This window comes from Rhipicephalus sanguineus, chromosome 1 (genome assembly GCF_013339695.2).
Source record: "Rhipicephalus sanguineus isolate Rsan-2018 chromosome 1, BIME_Rsan_1.4, whole genome shotgun sequence".
Lineage (NCBI taxonomy): Eukaryota > Metazoa > Arthropoda > Arachnida > Ixodida > Ixodidae > Rhipicephalus > Rhipicephalus sanguineus.
Genome location: NC_051176.1, coordinates 318,586,188 through 318,611,338, shown reverse-complemented (window position 1 = coordinate 318,611,338; position 25,151 = coordinate 318,586,188). Strand labels below are relative to the sequence as shown.

At 48.7% G+C, this 25,151-nt stretch overlaps 1 protein-coding gene across 1 annotated transcript in view; it reads left to right on the top strand.

Annotated features, from left to right (window-relative positions):
- Positions 1-25,151, top strand: part of LOC119379474 (WW domain-containing adapter protein with coiled-coil homolog) — a 467,389-nt gene that overhangs the window by 226,601 nt on the left and 215,637 nt on the right. Inside the window, exon 8 of the mRNA XM_037648773.2 lies at positions 21,810-21,989. Coding sequence (XP_037504701.1) covers positions 21,810-21,989 — 180 coding nt within the window. The remainder of the gene's footprint in view (positions 1-21,809; positions 21,990-25,151) is intronic.

The following is a 25,151-nucleotide window of genomic DNA, read 5'->3' as shown; positions in this document are numbered from 1 at the left end:
TTTGCAATGGCAATTATATCGACACTTCAGGCGAATTTTTTGCCTTCGCCTTGATCTTCCTTATCAAGTCCAAATCGCAATTATGTCACCCTGCGCGTCATATACTCTATGTGGGAGTGAAAGTGCGCGAACGCTGCCGACAAACGGGGCTTAAAAGGACACTAAAGGCAAATATTAAGTCGACGTTGATTGTTGAAATAGCGGTCCAGAAACCTCGTAGTGCTACATTTGTGCCAAGGAAGCACTTATTTTGAAATAAAATCACGTTTTAGTGGTCCGCATCGCGTTAGCGCACTTCAGATCATGTCGCTGTTGCCGTGCCTAACGTTGCCCGCCTTTACTGCACGGCGGCGTGCACAGGCGGCGTGCACCATTCGGGCATCTGGCAACATCACATGCATGTGGCATTTTGTCGAACTTTCTGTCAGAGCGACTTTCACGAGTGCGCAAAACACAAATGGCAGTATGTGATACCGAAACTACCACTGAGGCGCGACCGTGTGAGCGAAGCGGGGCGCCGGGCGAAGCGCAGTTCGGCGAAAACGGAACCTCTGAACCACGCGCGCCGTTCGCCATGGCAAAGCCAAAGAGGTTCTTTTTTCCATGCATCAAACAGAAACGAACTAGCAGCATTTTATTACGTCTCTTGATGCACGGAAGGTTCTTTTTTTATTGCAGCTAGTTTGATTACGAGTGATTAATTGTAGTCTGACTCTCTAGGTCATCGGGACCATTTTCAAAATTTCTCGCTCGTGGTGCTCATCGTGTGATACATTTAGCTTAACTTCTCGGTAAGTAGGGCACTGCTGTTGATAATATTGCCGTTTTTGACATTGTCATACATTGAGCTTTCACTCAGGCATAAATTGTTATTTGCCTTTAGTGTCCCTTTAAGCAGCGATGAAACGAGCCGACCACCTCCTTTGAGCGATGGGCACATGGAGTTGGGAGGGGGGAGGGGCTGTGTTAATCTGGCAGGAAGTGCGTACTTTCTACAAGCGGGTGTGGTCGCGTGGGCCGTGGTATCTTTAAGAGTGACTCACACCTTTGTAGGTAGTGTGCTCTAATTGCAAAACTTCCGTTGAAACCAGAGCAGTGGCGGATCCAAGGGGGCCGGGGGGTAGTGGCGATCAGCAAGTAAATTTAACCGATTTAACCAAGTAAATTGCCGCTTTTACCAACTTCGCTATATTGAGGTTTAACTGTTCTCTGTACTATTCAAATGGGATTAAGTCATTTATTTTTAAATGTGCGTATTAGAGTGGCATCATCAAGCGTCATGGTGTCTACCCATCTTGACATAAAGCAACGTTCTGTTTCACTCAGGAAAAACCTGGAAAACTCAGGGAATTTAGAAATGTCAACTTGGTAGACACCCTGTGGGAGGGTCCGCAGGTGCGATACCACGGCTCGTACCAGCGGGTCCTCGTGGTGAGTCGGACGTCGGCGACGCCGCGTTCGCGGTACATTGTATGTCTTATGTTGTTTTATGTGTGTTATGTTCCCTGCGTGTTGTATTGTCATTTTGTTGAATTATTTGTCATGCTACCAGTTACTTATATGATTCGGCTGGCAAGCTCGCCATTGTAAAAGCAGTTTAATAAATGTACACGTGTTTGTTGCTCGATGGCATGGCTGTGTCCGTGTGTTCCATGTGTGCGGATCATTTTGATACCATGCTTTCACACTCCACAATATTTGTGTTCTGATTTCAAACCTGCGATTATTTTTCTAGTACAATATCTACAGCTCAGACCACTTATAATGTAATTGCTTATATAGCATAGGACTGGTTATAATGCGGTCTTTATTGACCCCCATTTATCCTCCCGTAAAACTCATGCACAGTAGGATTTCGTTACAACGGATCTGCTTACAACAGATATTTGGTTGCTGCATACCAATTTGTGGTGTTATGCTGATCTCTCTGTCTGTTCCATTGATTGAGTTTTGTTTACAGTGGGTTCTGGTACAACGGACATTCGGATATAATTGACTAAAATATGAAGCCAGCAAGGTGGTCACTACTCCTTTACAGTGGACTTTTCTACACGGACGTCACAAATTCAATAGCTTCCAAATTCAAACAACAGGAACAGTGTGCCAGCGGAATCAACACAGGCAGCGGCCATTCCAGGGTGACCATACTTGGCTGCCGGCTGGTAGGCTGGCTTTTGACCCCTTTTCATATGTAATGACTAGAGGCCGGATTTTTAGGCATTAAAAAAGCTCGTTTTAGGCGCCACAAATAGGCAGGCAAAACAACGTGTTAGGCTTCCAAAATCGTAAATATAGGCACCATAAATTTTCACATAAATGCAAATAATATCAAACTAAAATGTGCTCGACCTCTATCTACGACAGGAAAGCAAAAGTGTTATAGCTTAAGATGGCACAAAGGCACCAACAGTTGAACATGGCCATGCTTTGTCCCGCACGGTTTGCAGAACACGGTCTACAAGTGTTCACTGTCGATTCAGCACACTCATGGGTGTCTTCTCAGCATGACCGAGAAGGGCAGAGCAGGAGCAGATAGCCAGATCGCTAAAAGACCAGAAGGGTGAGATTCCTCCTATTGGCCGGGTCGAATCACGTAGAGCCAGTTTCCCCCCTGGCAGTGAACCACTGGCGTAGTTTCGGGGGTTTCAACGAACACCTCCTTCAACTCCCCTAAACTTTTCCGTTTTGCATGTGTATATGTACATGCACACATCTAAGCACACGCTTGTACATACATAAAGTATGGTTGAAGCCCCCCCCCTCCGAAAAAAATTCCTGGCTACGCTAATGCAGTTGTGGAAACAGGCAGACAGATTTCGATGCTGTGAGGCCACAAATTATGTATTTCGGCTGGAACCATTTACAAGAACACGCGCGACCGTCTCGTGCCGGTTGCTTCGTCATTGTCGTCTTTTTTGGTAGGATTCTTGTAACCCGCGCTAGTGCACTGCAGGGCCCCTCTTCAAGCGAGGAAGGCTTGAGACGGTCGAGGGAAACAGTATCTTCCCGGCCGTTGATGAGTAAACGGAAGTGTTTAGGTGTGCGGTTGACGACCTTAAACGGGCCATCATACGGGGGCTGCAAAGGAGGTAGCACGACATTGTGTCACACAAAAACGTGCGTGCAGTGTTGGAGGTCAGGACTGACATACACGGTACGCATACCGTTGCGTAGGTGGTATGCATAGTCCGAAACGTCTGCAGATACCGTGGGCGGGTCACTGAAGAATTCACCAAGAACTCGAAGAGTGGTGCCAAATGTCAGCTCGGCGGTGCTTATGGAGGAGTCGCTACAAAGAAACGTTCGGATGCCAATCATAACGAAAGGAAGGCGTTCAATCCATGATGAAAGAAGAGTGGAAGCCATGAGTGACGCCTTCAGTTGGTGATGAAAACGTTCGATGATTCCATTGGCGATGGGACGGTACGAGGTAGTCTTGATGTGGTTGACACGCAGGAGCAGAAATAGATTGGTGAACAAGGTTGAGTCGAACTGGCGACCACGGTCAGTCGTAATGGTGGAAGGGACACCGTAGCACCTAATCCACAGAGCGAGAGGCGCTCGGGCTGTCGACTCCGCAGTTATGTTTGGAAGAGGCATCGCTTCAGGCCATCTTGTGAATCTGTCAGTGCAGGTTAACAGGTAGCGGTGATTCCCACATGGAGAAAGTGGACCAACAATGTCGACGTGTAGGTGGCTGAGAACACGCGCGATTGTCTCGTGCTGGTTGCTTCATTGTCGTCGTCTTTTTCTGGTAGGATTCCTGTAGCATGTGCTAGTGCGCTACACAGTGAACACTGTGAAGCATAGAAACTTAGGAAAGTTGGTAGGACATTTTCAAGCAGTGAACACCTTACAAAGTAAATTACAAAAACAAAAGCCGCATGCGCATCACATTTTTCTGTTTTTGCTCTTCGCTCTCCTTTCCGCTGACGGCTCTCCTCGGTCTCGCATTCGCTAACCGATCGTGCCATGTCTCTGCAGTGGCGAATGCTCACCGGCGTGTCCCACTTTGCAGCTGCTAGTCGTTGTTTCCGGGAGTTGGTTGAACTCGAGGACTAGATTGAACCCCATAGTTCCGAACAGTCAGTGCGCGAACAGTCAGGCTGGCGCGATCGCGAACTGACGGTGGTAGCCATGGGACCACTAGGAGAGGAGCACCGTCGCCCTTTCCTACCGGACAACCCCTTCTTCCCCGTCACTCCGCGCGCCAATCCTCGCATCCCGGCTCGCGGGAAAGGGAACTCGCCCTGCGAGGGAATCAACCCTCGCGGTGGGGAGGGACACGGGAGGTGAAGAAAACTGCCGACCAGGCAGGGAGACGGTCTCTCGTGCCCTGCTGACCTACGAAGGAACATCTCACCGCCCTAGACCCGCGAGCCGATCATCGACCGAAGGTGTAAGCCATACCCTTTGTTTTTTCTACGAGAGCGGACTATCCCTCTACGCGACATTTACGCGTTATTGCTAACGTAGCAATAAAGTGTTGTTTGTTGTGCTAGCCTGTTGCCTTATTCGCCCGAACCAGTCGTAGCTGCGATGACGCGCGCTACGGGAAGGGGACGTTGACACGGTACGACTATTTGCGGCTGGGACCGGAGCTAGGCTTCTGCACCAGCCGTACATAGAGCGGACCCCCCTCAGCGGTAACATGAATAACAGTCTCAAACTGCTCCCGGGAGCGAAACTTGAGGCTAAATAGTGTTAATATAAGTGCCAATTTTGAAAATAGGCATTTATAGGCATTTGTAAGCATTTAGGCACAAACACCAAAAATAGGCATTTATAGGCATTTGTAAGCATTTAGGCACAAACGCCAAAAATAGGCATTTATAGGCTTTATAAAAACACTATAAAAACCCTTCTTAACCTCTAATTCATGCTCATTTATCAAAATGCCGCGATAGGAGCGCAAGGAACAAAACAGGCATTTGCCTAAAATCCGGTGCCTAGTAATAACGTTTGATTTGCAATGATTGCAGCGTTATCAAAATGAACAAAAAAAAAGAGAGAGACTTGAGATGCACAACAGCGTATAAGCAGTTGCTCACAGATATTTTGAACGAAGGATGCTGATACCAATGATCAGTTGCCTAATCAGTTGTTTGCTGACTGATGGCATTTTGAAACAGTAGGTCACCGACTCAAATAAAAAAATAATGTACAAGCGATGTTTACACACTACTTGCATATAAAACTTTTGCCAAAGTAAAAAAAAAGACGCATTCATTTGGTAGTAGCCCCTCTCGGAATAAAATGTTTGGTGGTGCTTATGTTCGGGACGGCATCAACGGTGTGTGCTTTGTTTGGCTGGCACTGTTTAGCCATTTGGTTTGTCTTTATGTATCCTGTTGGCCTCTGTGCGTTGCGGATGTAATCGAGGTGTGACGGAGCTGAACGCATTGGCCAATGCTGTGACTTGCAAACCACCACAGGCGACAAAGTGCAAGCAGATATCCCTAAAAGACAAGCTCGATATAATCGTGCAAGTTGAGAAGGGAAAGAAGCAGGTGGATGTTGCTGTAGCCTACGGCTTATCAAAGCAGAGGGTTAACGATGTCATCCACGCCAAGGAGGCAATCTTGGCAAAGAAAGTCTCGGGTGACTTGCAGTCCAAGAGGTTTTGGCTCCGTGATGCTTTATATTGTTAAGGTGTTTATTTGCCGGTACTCGGCGATAATACGTAATGGCGACAGTCACGGCAAAGCATGGGCTCTCAGCACAAGCGGCGTCCTTTCAGGAGAAACCAAAGAGGATGACCCACTAGAAGGTGCTTGAGAGCGCAACCCATTACTAAGTTCCAAGGCTTCGCTACAATATCCTTATGTTGAAGAGGCCCTGCTGGTGGGGCTTCGTGATGCGAGCAGAATGAATGTGACGCCAGCGTTCATAAAACATCCCCGTGAACGGTCTGCTGCTACATAAACGCGCAGAGCAGCTTGCCATTGTTTTTATCCAAAAACGGTTTCACTGAAGTGAAGGTTGGCTCAATCGATTTAAATCGAGACACAAAATTGCCTTCAAGTGCCTTTCTGGGGATTTGGCCAGCATCAACGACACTGTTGTAGCCAACTGGAAAGCTGATGTTTTTGCTGTGCACCTCGAAGGCTATGCACCATATGATGTTTTCAGTGCTAATGAAAGTGGCACGTTTTACAAGTTGAAACCAGGGAAGACCATCTGTGTACCCAAGGATGCATGCCATGGAGAGATGTCGAAGGAGTGTGCAAGTGTTCTCTTGTGTTGCAACATGGATGGGAGTGAGGAAGTAAGGCTCGGGGTTATAGGCAAGTCAAAAAGAACGCTGGGCATGTGCAATATGCACATTCCCGTGGGCTGGGACTCCAAAAGTGCCTGGATGATGGATATTTTCAACACATGGTTGCTGGACTTCAACAGCAAAATGCAAAAACAGAAGTGGAATGTGTTGCTTTTCCTCGACAATTGCTCGAGCCACATGCAGCTTCCCCAGCTTCATGCTACAGAGGTCGCATATTTTCCACCATGCACATCAAAAGCACAGCCTATTGATCAAGGCATCGTGCACTTTGTGAAGTCTATGTACTGCACGCGCCACACTGAGTGTTTGCTTTTCGACATGCAACAAAACCGAGACTCTGTTATTGACCTCAGATTTGCGGTAAAGGTGCTTTCTACTGTGTGGGTGCAGATTAAGCCAACAACCACAGAAATATTGCTTCAGTAAAGCTGGTTTTCCACTCGGCGACAGTGACTGCACAGACCCCTTGCCACTGCGAGACCAACCAGATCCAGGTATTTGGTCACCTGCTTAGGAGGCCTTCGGGTGCAGGCAATTTTCTGATGGATGATGACCTCGTCAGCACAGAGCAGCTTACAGGTGAAGAGATTGTTGTTGATATCCGCAGAGTGCCAAATATAGAGGAAGGGAAGAAGACGACGGAGGGATTGTAGCTGAGGAAGTTACAACTTCTCAAGCCTTGGAATACATTCAAGGACTTGGAACTTTCACAGACAGTGCAAAATGAACAAGGAATAAGAAAGAGTGGACACAGCACCAGTGCCTGTGTTGTGTCCACTCTTTCTTAGTCCTAGTTCATTTTGCGCTGTTTTGCTTATACCTGCTATGAATCATTACCAGCTTGCCCAGTTTTCAATCCTAACTATTTTGAATGACAGGCTACAGTGGCAGATTAAGTAATTATGCTTGTGATGGTGGAGACACACATAATGTCTAAAGCTTCCAAGCGCCACACAGTGAGTGCAGTCAAAGCTAACAAGCTTTTTTCAAAAGACTTAAGAATAAATCTGTTCTTCGACCATGTTTGTGACTTGTAATTTTGTCCGGTTATAACTGGCCCATTCAGTGTTAACATAAAAGCCTGTTGTATCTGTATTTGGATTTTACACACTCCCTTTACAGCAGACCAAAATCCTCTTCATTGTGAAGGTCTGTTGTAATGAAGTTATAGACCTACTCCATGTTTGTAAACAGCGGTAGGCACCGTTGATATATTTAGGGCCCTTGTAACGACATCACGACGCATAGGCTCCGCCCAGCTGGTCCAGCTCTAAGCTCGCTACCACCCTCTATGACCACGTGACAACTGGCGCAGCAGATGCAAAAGCTGCCTCCAAGCACCGCGTGCCACAACAGAGAAGTTGCAGTGGCTGTAAGAGGGACTCTGAAATGAACCTATAAGAGCCATGTTGTCATGCAGCTCTCGCGCTGACATCCTCATCAAAACAAGGTATTTTAACAGCAGGAATGTGACTCATTTGCGAAATACCATCGCTGTTGTGGAAGTCTAGGTCTCACGTGTATGTTTTAATTTGTTAACTAATGCAAGAACAGCCGAACCAGCTCAGCAAGAGGCTTTTGGGTACGGTATACAAATACACGAGTAAAAATACATAGTTACGAATCGTTGCTGTAAATCCTAGCATATAACAACTGGCTCGGAGAAGTTATTCATGCAAACGACAATGTCGATCATGGTGACTCTTTCATCCATGATATGCTTGCGATTACGGGTGAGAAACAGCGCTAAAAAGACGGGACAAGAAAGGACACGAGACGACGGCGCTGAATGCGTACCCGGCGCTGAATGCGTACCAAATGCGTACCCTTCTACAATGCTTGCGATAATGCTTCAACTACATGCTGTGGACAAGGCAGTTACGTACCTGTCAGGCCCACCAATAGCGGGCCGCGGCTCTTTCTGTACGCTCAAGTCGAGGCAATGAAATGCGTACAGCCCATTACCAGACTCGGCAAGTTTCCCGAGTGTTGCTTTTTCTGTGAATTCTGACAGACGTGGAAATATCATGAAGCGCATCTCAGCCAGAACAGCCCTGTCTGATACACTTGTGTCAGGTGTGTCATCGCAGCCGCATACGATTTGGAAAAGCATAGTCGAAGTCATCTTTTCATTTTCTGCCGCGTTAATGAACTGTGCCCAAGCAGGAAGAAGCACATGTGCCATGACCGAGCCACACCTTTAGTTCACGCAAGTTCAGCGAAATCCTTTTGACACGTCTAAAGCCTGTTTCACATGCGAGCGAATGAGCGGCGGGGCCCGCGGCGATCGAGCGGCACCAGGACGCTCGGACGCGGCTTCGTTTCATAGGCACCGCTCTTGCACGGCGCGCGCCTCTGCGATGCGCAGTGATGGTTGTGGAAAGCGCCTGTCACCCCCGGGTTCCCTTTCTCCGAGTTCGCTTGTTTTGGTGCATTTGGGTTGCGAGTTTCACCAGCGTTCTACAGTCGAACCCACTTATAACGATCTCACATATAACGATCTATCGGTTATAACGACCATATTTGTGTGCACTTACGATTTTCCTATGCTAACCATTGAAGCTGCGTCCAGATATAGCGAACATTTTTCAAAGCCTCCTACTTTTACAACGAACACTTCAGACACGGTTGCGGTAAAAATATGGCGCATACGAAGCGAAAAAAAAAGTTAAAACATGCGTTCTAAAGCGTGACAGGAGCGCGCGCTCGCGCGTGCCCTGCTGCAGTTTACTCGCGACTAAGATACCCAGATCGGCGAGCACCACACGCAAATTTCGGACGCTGCGAGCGAGGTCGCTCACTTTCCAGCCTTTTCTTCAGTGCTAGAATGGCAGTGAGGGGAAAAAAATAGTAGGCAGCATGAAGCCTTGCGGTCAGCTTTCGCACCGTAACCTTTCCTGACGCCGTTCTCTGCAGCTAGGACCGCCTACGATGAACCAAACAATGCCTTGGAACGCAAGAAGGCATAAATGCAAGAAGTGATAACCGCGTTAACTTTCCATCGTAAAAAGGTTCACTGCGTCCCTAAACTCGTCGACGCCACAATGTGCCGCAAAAGGTCGTGTCCGTCTTTTCGGTAACAGCAGAGGCCGGTCGATCGGTGATTACGACTTCCGCGCGATTGCGGCGATGCTTTCGCGGATAAGCATCAGAAACGAGCGAAGGCGAGGTGGCGGCCGTCGAAGAACGTGCCGTTATGCCTTATAGCCGACAACCTTATCACAGTCATCTGTAGATATCTGCTCGGCTGCGCGTGTGGCGTACGCCGTACACTGCAGATTGACGGCGTGACGGCGGTACGAGCGCGCCATGCTGCCGTTCGCAAGTTCGCCGCCGCCGCGTCGTGCGAGACCGCTTTAAAGTGCGCGTCACTTTGTAGAAACGAAAGTAGCTCGCTGTTGTTAATGTCGATGCATGCACGTCGACAGCGAGGACGTCGATGCACTGACAGCGAGCATATACTGCGTGTTTGACTACGTGACAACTCAAGTGCGCCGCTCATCGTCGTGCAGGGCCGCGAGAGCATCGCGGAGACGTCGAGTGCGCGTTGCTTGCAAAATGCTTGTTTTCGCCGCGTTGAACGAAGAGGCTAGTCGCCACACCCGTGGGCGGTCCGGAGTGAAGCAAGCACGAAGAACGTACAAGCGTGCGCATACGGCATACAACAAGCGGCCCGGCAGTGACTCCGCGAGCCGAGTAGGCGACGCACTGCACGCAACTAGCCAGGGATGATCGGCTCCACGACACGGTACCGCGCTTCGGTGAAACGGTGTCAGCTCATTGCAAAGCCGGTTAATTCACTCGTGAGCACGCAGCGGGAGTCACTTCACGGCGCGAAAAGGCTTAGCTTGTCACCGAAGGGGTTGTTAGCACTTCAATAAAAGTGCACAAAGAAAAAAAAATGGCTTGGCCGCTGAGCGCACGTTTTTAAGGGCGAGTCCATATACAACGAACTACTGATATAACGACCACTTTTCGCAACACTTTCGAGTTCGTTATAAACGGGTTCGACTGTACTTCGGTGCTCGATTTTCACGCGCGTAAACCTTGAATTACGAAAATGTGCAGTGTATCAGAGTGCAATTAAACAACTTCAATAGTCCTGTTTATTTCTGTTCCAGCTCTTATTTTACCATTTTACCTTATTTTACGCTTATACACTTGGCCATGGAAAAGCAAAAGAAAGAATTGACTTTTGTGGTTTTAAGCTTTCACGGGGCTTTCGGTGGCTTTTGCTCTCAAATGCCGCAAGGCGTTGGTGAGCCGTCTGGGCCGGCAACCAGGTGCAAGCGGCCCAGTCGACGATATGGGGAACCAGCGCTGGAGCTTCCGTGGACAGGGTGCGCCGCCCTGCTGGGCATTGCCGGAAACACTCGGGCATACAAACAAATATGAGTGGCTGCTAACGTGAATCATGCCGCCGTGCGTGATCATCAAACGAGGAAAAAGAAGCGTTGAGACCGGCGGTATTGTTGTGTTCACAAATGCCACAATCAAAAATGTCTTTAATAACTGAAAAAAATAGTTCAGAGCATAGTTGACTCCCTTCGGCCTTGTTTCCACCAATGCACATGGGTTGGTGCTCTGGAAAACATCACATATCTTTTATTTGAAACTGGCCTTGAAAAGTTAAAGAAAGCACATGACAGCTTAGGTTGCGTAAGCATTGCGCCGTACATTACACATACCGTATTTACTTGATTGTAACGTGACCGCGATTGTAACGCCAGGGGTGACATTTCATTACGTCCAGGAAGAAAAACTAGAATTTCGATATTCGATTGTAACGCGAGCGTCGACTTTAGGTTCCAAAAATCTAGAAAGAAACACTCGCGTTACATTCGAGTAAAACGGTATTATACGTCACTGTCACGTGCACAGCTGTAGACAGGTTTCAAATCCATGACCGCTAGAAAAACCGTGTTGTCTACGCATGTTCCATTGCTGATCACACACTGCATGTAAACCTCGAAACCACCACGAAGTCAATTACCACTAGGTTCCTCAAAGGATTTGTTTAAAGGGGCCCTGCAACACTTTTTGAGCAGGGTCAAAAAGCGCTGCCAATCGGTAGTCGAGGCTCCCGAGAACACGCGAGCCAAATATAATAGCGAAGCGAGCGGCCTGGATTTTACAATAAATTCTCAGTCAGCTGAAAATCGCTTCCTCTTCTCTCGACAAATGATGTATTAGTCCGCAATATATGACGCGATTGTCGGCAGTTCCACCATTGGCTGATGTTATAATCACGATAACACCCTCATTATTACCTTTGTTGTCAATTTTGAGTTCAATAAGTAGATAATATGTATGTTTATATTGTGTTATGCCGTTAAAACACCGAACAAACATTAATATTAGCACTTCCGGTCTCACCGACAGCTCGTCTGCTCGTAGTTGCGTGGTTGCGTTTTCTTCACCATGCGCAGTGCCAAAATCGTGAATATTTCGGTGCTTTTGACCATCGCCGGTTGCCGTTGAGAGTGGCAGCCGTTCGAGTGTTGCCTCGTCAGCTGGAAACTGCATCGTCGGCACGTTCTCACGACCTACCGAGGTAGCGGTGCAGCATTTCTTCGATAACAATGCTGGCGCCGGCTAGCTTAGGATACCTGTGTTCGCTGTATGGTGAGAGTCCCGTTCGCTGTCTGTTCAGTATGTCATCGAGCCGTACCTCGGCGTATCCTCCCTGTAGTCTCAGGTTCCCAAGAAACCGCGACACAGCAACCAAGCAGACTCGCATTTTCACGGTAGCTGCAGACAGCCGGGGGATGGGTCCGTGCCGGCCCGATGCCCCACGATCCTTTCTTCTATGCTTTAGTTCTTTGTTGTCAGCACGCACTCACTGTGCGCCCGCATTCGAAGAGCAAACAGCATCGAAGTACCGCCACTGGGAGAAGGGTGCACACAGCTTTGCCGTGTTGAATACGATTCAAGCGCGAGCAGTGCGACGAGGCGGTGTATCGGAGTGTGGGTTGAAACCCATCTCAGCTGTCATTCGTTCCAAACGCGCACGCAGGTTTGCGTCCATGGTTGGCAGAGCGATGAAAACACTACGGCAGTTCGAGGTGCACACCCAACATTACCAAACCGACTCGCAGTTTTCAAGCACGCGCGATACACGCACGGTGCGACGGCCTCCGCTCGACGACGAGCGCGCAAGCCGACCGGAAGTGGCGCCACAGACCACGTGGTCGCGCCGAGACGCCAGAGAGAAAAAAATGAAAAAAAGGGCCACCCGCCTCCTCGCACCTCCGCCCTCCCTCCCTTCACGCCCCGCGCAGCTTTCCGCATGCTCGCGGCGTTGAGTTGAGGGAGAAAGCTGCGGAACATGATCTCTATAATTTGGTAATACCACTTAGACCTGACGGATTCGAAAAATTGTTGCGGCATGATGTGATCGGGTGTCTGCCCATAGGACCGGGGAGCAGCCAGGCCTCAGGGAGAAGTTGTGTTCAGGAGCCGGAGTTGATAACAGTAACGTTTATTTTACATGTAATTTTGGTAGCGTGCCGTAGCGTCGTCTAGCGACGCTGCGTCGCGTCGACGTAGCCTCGACGTGGCCTGTCGAAGCGTCGTCGTAGCATAGCCTGCATGGAGCGTCTCGACGCTCGCGTTATAACGCCTGGGCCTTCCCAGGATTCCCTGCTGGAGGAAACAATCAAGTCCAAGACAGTCCAATCAAAGATGTTGTCTTCATCTCCGCCCACTAAGTAAGCACTGCCTTCTTCGCACTCCGGGAAAGAGAGAAGCGGCGCACCTGGACGACGGACAGTCCCGGGAAGCGAACAAGACACAAAAGACACTATACACACCAAGAAGGGATCTCGGCGGTACACATTCCCGGAAACGGGCTACGTTGTCAGGTGTGCTGTCAGGTGCAGTCGTTCCTTGACTTGATAGCGCCGTCGGTGCAGTGGACGGCCAGCTCCCAGTCAGGTCACAAAGCCACAAAGGAACCATACACACAATGAACGGATCACTGCAGCGTACATTCCTGACGACTGGCCGCGATGTCAGGTGTGTTGACAGTTGCAAACCTCTCCTTGCCTCGGTGTGTCGCCTCATCTGGTGCGTTTCGGGGAACGTTGAGGTCGAAGAAAGCAGGGCTGATGCCGCCATACCATTCTGACGATCCAGCGGCGCCAAGCCGTGAAGTCCGATCATAACAGCCCGTCCACCGCCCCAGGAGGTCTTGAAGGGGATGCAACACCAAAGCACCCCGGAGAGGCCGTAGACTTTCTCCTCTGTCTTCCTTCTCACGTCGGCTGAGCCCCAGCTTTGGACCTGAGAAACTGCTTGCAAGTGCCGGAAATGAACCAGCCAAACCCAAGCCACAACAAACAGAGAGCACTCAACTGACCTTGAGAAATGCCAGGCTACATTCTCTAGTCAAAACTCGCTCGAAAATTACATTTACGCTCTCGCTCGTGAAAGTCACAGATCAACTAACAAAACAATAAGAAACACAGACATGCTAAACATGAACAAAATCAATAGCCTAACGTTTTGTATCATTTGCAGAGAAAGCCACATCCTCTTAGGCACGCAGGTGCTACGGGCGATACAATAACGAAAGGGAGTGATTTACACAATACACTAATTACATGTCATGAACTCAAAACACAAATAAAAGGTGTCTAAAGCTTTGGTGTGAAACTGGAAAGGCGCGGCTGGGTCAACAGCGTTACTGACACTTGCCCAACATCGTGGTCCTATCAACACAACCTCAGCTTTTGCGACGACAATTCTTACAAATAACAAAGCGGCTCTCGCGATAATTTTTCCCTATTCGCTCCTACACAGAACGCATGCGGAAAGAACAATAAACAAACAAAACTAATTTTCGCGCAGCTCTGCAAAAACTGGCACAAAGCCTAGCTTGGCCCATCCTTCTCGCAAGCTTCCAGCTTAACGCCTATGGTTCCGCTATCCAACACGTGGGACACCCTGACTTAATATTTCCTGGCGTCCACGCATGACAAGGAACGGAAACGCCACAAACTCTTTTTGAAGTCGGCTGTCATAATCCTATTCAGGGCACCCATCTCTTAAGCCCTTAACTTGCTCTGATGCGTGTCACTAACCTTTGGATAGCTAACTGCAGAATGCATATCGGCTAACAAAAAAAATAAAAAAAATAAAAAAAAACTATAGAGCGCCAAAGAAAACAAAGTTCAATACTAGCTGAACTAAACCGTCAAGAGTCGCGAACACTACAAGAAAAACTAATTCCTAACTAAAATCAACAAAAAAATTCTTTCGACAAATCCTGAGCAGACATTCCATGAAAAGTTAACAGTTGTCCTCAACAACTTTTCAGGCGCACTCGCGGTGGTCGCGCACAAAAGGCTTTTCTCGTCAAGCGGGGTGTACGATACGCATGAAAGTTAATCACCCCCTCGTCGAGCCTCACTACTTTCCCTGAAACGGACTTGTCTTTGTCGCCTCCTGCCACCTCGCGAAGGTCACCGACCTCGCGGTGTCGCACCTGTTTCAACGTTCCGCGAAAGGAACAATGGGAAGCTCCTTTGCCCTCCGACCTTTTCTGCGAAGCATGCGCTTCTCTTTTCTTTTTCTTTCAGCGGCTCGGACGCATGCGGTAGAAACCTGTCAATGCTGACAATCGCACCCTTCTCGCAATTTCGGGCCGATGTCCGAACTTCTTCCTCAAACGCGTCGCGATCTGTGCCGCACTTTTGTTCTTCGGACGCTTTCTCCGCTTTGCACGCTTCTTGGTGCAGACTTTGGAGCATTTCGTCCGCCTCCGATGCTCATCAGCTTCACCATGCTCGTCAGCTGTCACGCGCGTACTGTCTAGATGCTTGCCCATCAATTCATCCTCCGACCGATGCCGCGTACAATGCGCTGCGCTTTTCTTTTCAGGAGTGGACTTACGAGCCGTCGGACGCGTCAAAGCTGCAACCGTATGGTCATCAAAACAAAGGCCCTTGCTCAAAAGCCTCTCCGAGTGACTCGAAGTCAAATAGAGATAACACTTGGGCAGGTTTTGTGACCCGGCAGCTTCATTCACGGGTAGCTCGAATGGTCCCGCAATCTCCACGCGGCTATCAACCTGTGGATTAGCAGCGTTTAACACTTGCGGAGTCGCGCCACGTGTCATCTCAGGAGCGAACTTACATACTGTCGCACGCGTCAGAGCTTCTACCGACTGGTCACCAAAACAAAGGCCCTTACTCAAGAGCATCTCCGAGTGACTCGAAGTCAAATAGGGACAATGCTTGGGCAGGTTTTGTGACGCGGAAACCTCCGTTTCGAGCAGTCTGAACGCTCCCTCAACCTCCACGCGGGCTACCGGAAAACGCACACCGTCCTCTTCAACTATCTTTTCTGTCTGGCCACCCTCGTGTTGGTCGTGGCTTTCAACCTGTGGATCAGCAGCATTTAAGACTTCCTGAATCTCGCAGCTCTTCATCTCGGGAGCGGACTCGCAAGCTGTGGGACTCGTCGGAGATTCAGCCGTATGGTCACCAAAACAAAGGCCCTTTCTCAGAAGCATATCCGAGTCATTCGAAGAGGGATTATGCTTGGGCAGGTTTTGTGACCCGGCAGCCTCAGTAACGGGTAGTCCGAACGATCCCACAATCTCTACCTGGCTATCGACCTGTGGATCTTTAGCGCTCTCTGCTCCTTTAATTTCGCTGCTATCCACCAAAGAGAGAACCTTCTTAGGCTTTCGGCAGGCGAACGAAAGATGACCAGGCTCTTGGCAACGGCGGCAGACGACCGGCTTTCTAGCCTCAAACGCCTTCTGCTTCTCTTTTTCTTTTGAGCTACTCGCTACGGCTGTGGTCTCGTCTGATTCCCTAGCTTTGCGCGTATGCCTAAAACGCTGTCGGAATGCTTTTGGTGACAAGTGACGATTGCTACACAGCGCCTCTTTGACCTTGTCATACGCTTCAGCATCCTTTCTGCTGAGTCTAGCTATTACAGCGGCGGCCTCGCGCGGGAGAAGTGTTAGCAATTCTCGTGGCCAAATTTCGCGGGGGATTCCGGCATACTCGCATGCCCGCTCAAAATTAATAAGAAAAAGTGCGATGTCCAAGCCGACTTCGAACGGCTGCAAAAGGTCTACCGCCTTTACCGACACCCTCCTACGTACTTCCGCGGCCCTTTTTTCGTTTTCCTCGGCCCACTTTTTGGTTCTCTCGGCCTCTTTTTGCCTTTTTTCTACTTCTTCCCAGCACTCCTCAATTTCGTCCTCCTCCGCACCGCATTCCTGAATTGCCCTAATCAGCTGCGGCTCTCTCTGACTTTCCCCCACCTCAATTCCCAGCTCTTCACAAGGTAACAAGAGGTCTGGTTTCTTTGGTTTGGCCACCAAATCCATGGTCTTCACGAGTGAGGACTTTCTTACAAGCCGTGACGTTAGGAAGCGAACAAGCGAAGCCTAGACGCACGGGAACATGACTGCAGGTTTAGAAAACACAAAAGCTAAAACTGGCAAATCTCAATGAAAGTCAAGCACTCACCATCGCTGAAGACCGAGTCAAGATAGGACATCCCACCGCTGCCACCAGTTGATGTGATCGGGGGTCTGCCCATAGGACCGGGGAGCAGCCAGGCCTCTGGGAGAAGTCGTGTTCAGGAGCCGGAGTTGATAACAGTAACGTTTATTTTACATGTCGTTTTGGTAGCGTGCCGTAGCGTCGTCTAGCGACGCTGCGTCGCGTCGACGTAGCCTCGACGTGGCCTGTCGAAGCGTCGTCGTAGCATAGCCTGCATGGAGCGTCTCGACGCTCGCGTTATAACGCCTGGGCCTTCCCAGGATTCCCTGCTGGAGGAAACAATCAAGTCCAAGACAGTCCAATCAAAGACGTTGTCTTCATCTCCGCCCACTAAGTAAGCACCGCCTCCTTCGCACTCCGGGAAAGAGAGAAGCGGCGCACCTGGACGACGGACAGTCCCGGGAAGCGAACAAGACACAAAAGACACTATACACACCAAGAAGGGATCTCGGCGGTACACATTCCCGGAAACGGGCTACGTTGTGAGGTGTGCTGTCAGGTGCAGTCGTTCCTTGACTTGATAGCGCCGTCGGTGCAGCGGACGGCCAGCTCCCAGTCAGGTCACAAAGCCACAAAGGAACCATACACACAATGAACGGATCACTGCAGCATTATTCCTGACGACTGGCCGCGATGTCAGGTGTGTTGACAGTTGCAAACCTCTCCTTGCCTTGGTGTGTCGCCTCATCTGGTGTGTTTCGGGGAACGTTGAGGTCGAAGAAAGCAGGGCTGATGCCGCCATACCATTCTGACGATCCAGCGGCGCCAAGCCGTGAAGTCCGATCATAACAGGCATATGACTCGTGAAGAGTCGTACGTCAATAATGAGACTATTCCAGTATAACTAAGAAAGGTGTTGCAGGGCCCCTTTAAGTATCAGGCTTACACGACGGCCGATCGCAAGTTTGCAAACGGTCTGCAGACTATGGCGAGTCGACGTCGTTAAAACACGAGACCTGCGACATGTTTGTATTTCCGCTAACACCACTGATCTCCACTTTACACCGGCTTTTTTACATTTATTTCACGCTTCACCGTCAGCTTCAAAAACGTTTTTTTAAAGACTGCGATACGAGCATTTAGTGGGCACATGCAAGCCGTTAAAAACACCGTAAAGGAAAGCGTGTAGCAAAACAGCTTCTGTAATATAGTACGAGAGCTGTAACTACAGATTACGTAAATGTTATATGCTCGCTCAAAACAGCTGTCACCCACTTAGCTGAATGTTCTCAGTGCTGCCTGATGCACTAATTTTGTTTCAAAGCAGGCGCACAACGAGCACTCTGCATACACCGTCGAGCTTGCTAGCGCAATTTGAACGCACTTACCTGTAAGTTTACGTCGTACGGTGCTTGACACTTCGCCGAAAGGTCACAATCGCTGTCTCTGCGAAAAACAGCTTCTTCCGCGTCATAGACATACTTCGCTTGAACAGCTTCCGTGCTTTCGACAGCACCTTCTCGCGAATGTACCCGTCCGCACACATCACATCAATAAAACCGCAGCAGAGAATAATCGGTGTCATCGCTGCTCGCTCGCTGTGCAACAGTGCAGCGAAGTGTTCCGATCTTCACTTGTCTTGCGCGTTGCAAAGTACCTAAAAAATGACGCACATCGAGCAAAAGCTGCGGTAGCGTCGAATGACGTTTAGCATGCGTTTGAACGTGCCACGAGGTATGTGAGGGCACGTTGAAACGGGCCGTGACTGCAGTCGTACGCCTCACGGTGGCTCTGTATTACTAGATGTTTCTCAGCTAGCTCGTCAGGGCGGCGCAACTTGTACATTTTAGGAGCGCCACCTGGGTAGCGCTGGCTACCCAATGTGGGTTTGTGAAGGAGCTCGTCTCTTTTTTTGCCTCTGGGCATTCCAGTAAAAAGGCCGCGGCACTTGTTGTCATCGGGGTACGTGACCATTCAAAAAAAAGAAGACAGCAAACTTTTCGAACGTGCTGGGCTAGAGTGGTAAACAAGATAAAACAGAAGCATGTGCTGCGAACGACAAGTGCGGAGTGCCGTAGGGTCCCCCTGACCGGACCTATGTTGGTGCCACGATTCGATAGAAATGCAAAAGAACAAAATGACACGTGCAAACGATTTGTCTGCTTTGACGGAAGCGCCGTAGAGAACAACAAAAGGAAAAGAACGGCACTTCTACACTGTCAGCTCGTTGCTGTGGATGTCTGCTAGGAAAGCGAGTTCCTCCCGGCGTGTGTGCCTGTTCCTCGACTCCACCCCTGCAGTCACATTCTCCCCACGTCACTGCTGTCTCATTGGTTGACCTTGGGCAGACGCTCTGCCTCGAGCGAATTTTTCCAACTCCAGCGATCGAGATCGCTGGCGTTAAAGGAGCACTGACACAAAATTTCGAAGGCGAGATAATGAGTGAAATAGATGTATGTGGAGCCATACAGAACGTCTACGAAATATCAAGGGCCAATATAGCCTAGAACATATTTAAAATCAGTTTTAAAGTGCATGCTGCGCGACTGAGCGAGATGCGAGCACCTTGCGACGCCGACATCAACGCGGCGAATATGTAAACAAACGTCGCGAGTTTGTGTTGGCTGGTTGCTGGTCGTGCCCTTGCGCTTGTGCGCTTGTTCTACCTGCCAATTCTTCGTGCCTGCGGCTTTGCATGTGCTGGTTGTGCTCCCTTCCGCTTTTCGCTCGTCGTGCCATTTGGCAGATGTTGTGGCCCACTCACGCTAGCGGCAAGCCTGCCACAACGGCGTGGTGCCGCAGAACATCGGTCGTCGCTACACGCGCGAGAGCTGCCCAACGTGCACGGCAAGCTTCTCCGGCGAGGCATTCGCGCCTCCGAAAAACATGGCCGCACTGCCAAAAGCGGTTGTCGTCCACTTCGAATCTATCAAGCGGCCGCCGTGCGCTCTGTAGCGTGTAAGCTCCGAACTGATGCTTCCATTTGCTTTAGATTGATGTCCTTAAGCTTCGACAGCAACGTATTCGTCCCGATTCGGCGTCGTTTTTGAGAGCCATAGTCAAATAATCAATGCTGTAGGGTTAATGAGTCGAAATGGGTGCTTCCGAATGCTCGGAGGACATAGGTTACGCATTTGTTAGTTGTTTCTAATCCTCCATAGCTGGCGCCACTTGACCTAGTGCCACCTTGGAGACACTTCATTTGGTTTTACGCGACGCGTTTTTTAATGCCGGACAGACTAAAACGCTCTATTGACTGCTCGAACCATGCCTGGCAACGACACGGACAACGTCCGTACTTCTAGCGTGAAAAACACGGATCAGAAAGCAAGCAGCTCGAAGCGTCCCGCGTCAGACGAACTGGCGTAGCAGACGAACCGTAAGTATCCGTAAGTGCGGCGCCCGCCACACCTGCTCTCGCGCGTCGCCTACGTCACAATTTTGCGTGGTCACGTGGCCAGCTGTGTTTACCCATCCTCCAGAAGTAGTGCTGCCTAGCTCGGTGCTCTTTGAAACCAAAACTGCGACTGGGCGCTCTAAAAAAGTCTCTAAATAAATAACCGTCGCGCACTCATGCAAACAAGGTTTGGAGCCGTGATAAGCGGATCATAAGCTATCTATTGCAACAAAAAAAACAAGGTGCAAAATTTTTGTGTCAGTGCTCCTTTAAAAGCGTCCACTGGTTGCTCTTAAAACCTGTTTTTGGGCTCCCGCGGTGGCAGCCGCTCCGCTGTTCGAGCAAAATCGCTGTCATGTGAAACAGGCTTAAGTCTTCTTTAACGTGCTTTGAGGTAAACGTGCTCGCTATGCCTCCACACAAGGCTTATGCCAAAAAATGCCCCGAATTGAAAACTGGTTCTGCTGTGGCTCCGAGAAGGGGCGCAAATGAGCGATGAGTCAAGGGAGCAAAACAACAGTAACAAAGAAGGGAGAGTGGGGAACCTAGACGATGAAGCCTTTGCTTTGACTGCTTGCCATGTGTGCAGTGTACAGGCATGGGTGCCCCGTTCTCGTCAAGTGCGTGTCACTCTTCATTTTTTGTGTCCGGAGAATAGTTAAGTAGCCACAGAGTGAAGACATCACTCATGCGGTCTCAATTGCACCATCGTTGTTAGCGGTGCTCCGCAAATGTATAGGCTTTACGATGCGAGCTTTCGCCATTGCAGAATAGCTGCTGCAGCTGATCTCCCACCCAAGCAGTTGCACTTGGGCAGTGCCCTCGATTCAGTGAGTGCGGTATTTTCTGCGCTCAATCTCCATATTGTGTAGGGCAAGCTTTCTACGATGGTATGCCAAGTTGCCAAGCTGCAGGCTTGGCCTTATGAGCGCTAACTGCCTCATTGGTATTCAAGTTAGGTGCCAAGTCAACAAAACGCATTGTAGTGGCTGCATGTTGAAAGGGGTGACTCACATTACCAATTTAATTGGGGACATTCATGGAATGTGCAACCCTCGTGTGGTGATTCACAGTCGCCACTATTTTCGACATAGCACGCTCCCAGGAAATCAAGAGTGCACGGAGTTATGGTTGCCATTTGGCATAGTTCCTGTGCAGTGGGGTTCTGCAGGGAAGTCCACATAAGCGAGGATGTCTGAAAACCAAGTCGATGACTTTATGCTACAGAACCCTTGCGCCCCTCAAATTCTCGGAATTGCACGGCTGCCTGTTTGCCACTGTCACGTTTTGCACATGTCTAGCCTTTGACAAATGCTGCTTTGGTTATAGTGCAGTACCGCTTATAGTTCAGATATTCATGACTCTGGCGACTTACGTTATATGCGATCTATGCTGTAGGTTTTACAATATCAAACATTTCATGTGCCTCATTAGGCAAGATTTTTCTTAAACTGAGGGAGCATTACAGAGTAAATCGGCATATCACAATACCCTGGAACGAGAACTGTATGTAGTGCAACAAGGATGGATGCCCTGAGCCCATTTGAGTAGAATTTCAGGTGTGTTGAACATTTGCGAGTGGGATCTAAAACACATGAATTCTTTCACTTGAGAGCAGTAGTACATTTCTGTATATTGAGGAGGCACTTCACCTATACCTTTGCAGAGAACGAGAAGCATTCCACTGGCAGCAGCAGTAGCAGTAGTAGTAGCAGCAGCAGCAGCAGCAGTAGCAGTACCAACTCTGTGGTGTCTAGCTCTACTCGAGCTTATCAGCAGCCAGCGAAAAGACAACAGAACGACACCCGAAGGTGTTTGCAGCAATGCAGTGTGGATCCTCGGAAAGGTGTGTAAGTTTGTGGGTTTTTATTGTGTGTACAAGAGTCTTTGCCAAAAGTTTCTTTGCCAAAAGAGCCACTCCCTGGGTTTTGTCTTAATCCTTTGAGGGTCGAATATTGTCGCCAAATTCGGCTTCCCAGGGTTGACTTTTTAAAATTTTTTTTTTTCAGATTTGAAATATTCAGAATGTCTTATTTCGAAAAAAAATCACCCAGAATTTTTTCTCACTGTAAAGTGAGAAAAAAAAATTTTACATACGTATAGGTGCATTGTTATTCATGGATAATAAAAATAATAGTGAGAAACAAGCTTATACGGTAACTAGAGGTGTGCAAATATTGTAACTTTGGAATATTGTCGAATAGAGTTTGCTGTTCGATTCGGTTCACACTGGAATTTTACTATTGGAAATATTCGAACTTCGGAAAAATAAATATAACGGTTTCATTCGCTGTCATGTCAAATGACAGTGTTTCTAAATCATGCGCGTAAACCCAACTTTCCTTGCGAACTTCAACCTGTCGAAAGGTTGATGGTCGTCACCACACCCTGACACTATTTTAGACAAGGTAGCTGGATTACTGTGCACAGACTAGAAAGAGTGCAGTGCAAAAGTGCGAAGCGGAGCATCTGCTCATACCATACCTAATTGAATGTAATGTGCGCCCAGTTTTCGAGTTCTAGATAAAATTATCTGTGCGTAATATTACAAGATCTTTTAAATCTATGGCATGCTGCTATGTTGACGATCAGAAGAAAAAAAAAAGGCAAGCACAATACACCCTCATAGAAAGTGAATTCATTCCGCTGGCAGTTCTTTTCCTTCAGTGATGCAGTTTTGCTGGCTTTAAAGGAATCCCGACGCAAAAATTTTCGCCACACGTTTTTTTGCTGCAATGTGTTGCTGGGGGCCTGTTAGTCATAACACGGCACATCGTTTGCTGCAGCGCGCGACAGATAATTAATTACAAGCTCCTCATTACCGACACAGCCTCAGTTTCGGTTTGACAGAGCTCCAAAAACGAGAAGCCGCCGGGTGCAACTATCACCACCTAGCGAGTGAAATGCTTGGTCACGTGAGCACACAGAACAGTGACGCATTTCCACGCGGTCTGTCGTCGTTGGGCTCATTGTCATTTGATGGCGACGATTTTCTTGCGGAAGGAATTTTCGATGTGGCGAATCACTTCAGGTTGACCCGCTGGCGAGGAGCGATTCGTCGGGAAGCACGTCAAAACAGAAATGGGGGCTACGACGTCATCATAACGTGTACCGGCTGAAACGTTGACGTAGGGGAAGTCGGAGGGTCACCTCAGGTCACCTCCGAGGGTGTCAATGCACCAGGTGCGGCCTATAATGCTGGATCGCGCTCGCGAACTTCAAAATTCATGTAAAATGCCTTCCAAGCTTTATTCGCTGTCGATATTTTGCAGATGGTACACACACGTACACGGGAATTGATCCAGCAGGCTCTCTCGGCCGCGAAATTTTGTGTCAGTGCCCCTTTAAGGTCACTTCTGGATACGCCTCGATCGCGTGCTGTTTCAAGGGCCGTTACCTTAACAAGCTCGGTCTACTCGGAGCTGCTTGAGAACGCCTGCAAGCTTGTCATCGAGGTCCCAATGTTTTCCCATTTTTGGCCCGTAGAAACTTTTCCCAGTATACGGGTAGCTGATTTCCTTCCTTTGTTTGCACCACTCGTGGACGCCGGTTTCAGGCACGCAAAATAGATGCAGGGGTGGAAGTGCTGCACCAGTTGCGCAATTCTGCGCCAATCTGGCCGGCTGTGTCAAGCTGCGCACAAACGCCAATTTCCGCGAAAATTGACTATTGGAAGTGCAAAGCACCAAATGATAAGATAAATGTACGGATGGGCGAATATTCGGGCGTTTTGAATATTCAAACGAATATTAAAGTATTCGAATTCGCTTCGATACGAATTTAGATTATTCGAAATTTCGAAGTATTCGAATTGAACGAATATATGTACATATTTGACCACACATAACCCCTGTAAAGGTGGGTTCACTGCAGCGTCTGCCTGCTGTGCCGTGAAACCACCCATACAGGGGAAATTCACAGTGCCGTGAAGCCACACTTCAAGGTTAAATGTACATATTTTTTAAAGTTTAAAAGCGTGTTATATGGGCTTATATACGCTAAGTATAGTAATTTTTAAATTGTAACGTATTGCACCACTTATAACTTGCACCCTACTGCTATTCAAATCTTGATACTATTCAAGGCTGCATCATCTCAAACCAAAGAAGTGACATTCACTCATACCTAGTTCCAATCCTTAAAAATATTGTGCAAGGGTCATGACAAAAATGCTCATTTTTCTTAATAATATGCGGTAAATACTATTCGAACTATTCGATTCGAAATTATTCGACCAAATCACTATTCGCTTCGGATTCGCTTCGAACCTCAAATTCACTATTCGCCCATCCCTAGATAAATGAAGTCCAAATTGATAAGATCCCCCCACGCATCGTATGTTCTATGCGCGGGTAAAAGCGCGCGAGCGATGCCGACTAACACGGCTGAAGCAGAGATCAAACGAGCCGGCCCATTTCTGTCGCAACGAGGGTGCATGCGATAAATCACCCCGCTCGGGAGGCCTGCCATCGAAGCAGTAGGAAACGCCCCGCCCGTCATTAACGACTATGAAAAGACGCGAGGGGGGAGGTCGCGTGAGCAGCAACAGCTTTGAACTTTGAATCATCTCGACATCCATCACAGCGGGCGGCTCGTATACCCTTCTACGTGCTGCGCTCCCAACGCGAAGTGACTATGCGGAGAGCATCTCTCCCTGGAGCGGCCGTATTCTCTTACACCAGCGTTTTGTAATTACGCGTGATCGGATACAAAACAGTTAGCTGCCATCCTCACTTCGTATAACGCTACAATTTGTTGCTATCGCACTCATTGCTTCACCCTTGCGGTGAAACTGTGACTTTTTTAAATTCATTTTATAGAGTGTCATAGGTTTAGAATGAAGGTAACTTATTCAGTTGGTCATCTCAGCTACGTTGTTTTATTGACATGAACATCCTTCATTTGTCTGAGGTCTAGTCAACTGTAGTGATCCAAAGTGTCGCTTATATCTCCATGTTATTGCTCTGTCAGCTGTGATATTTTAGTGATGGGATCATATGTACATGTA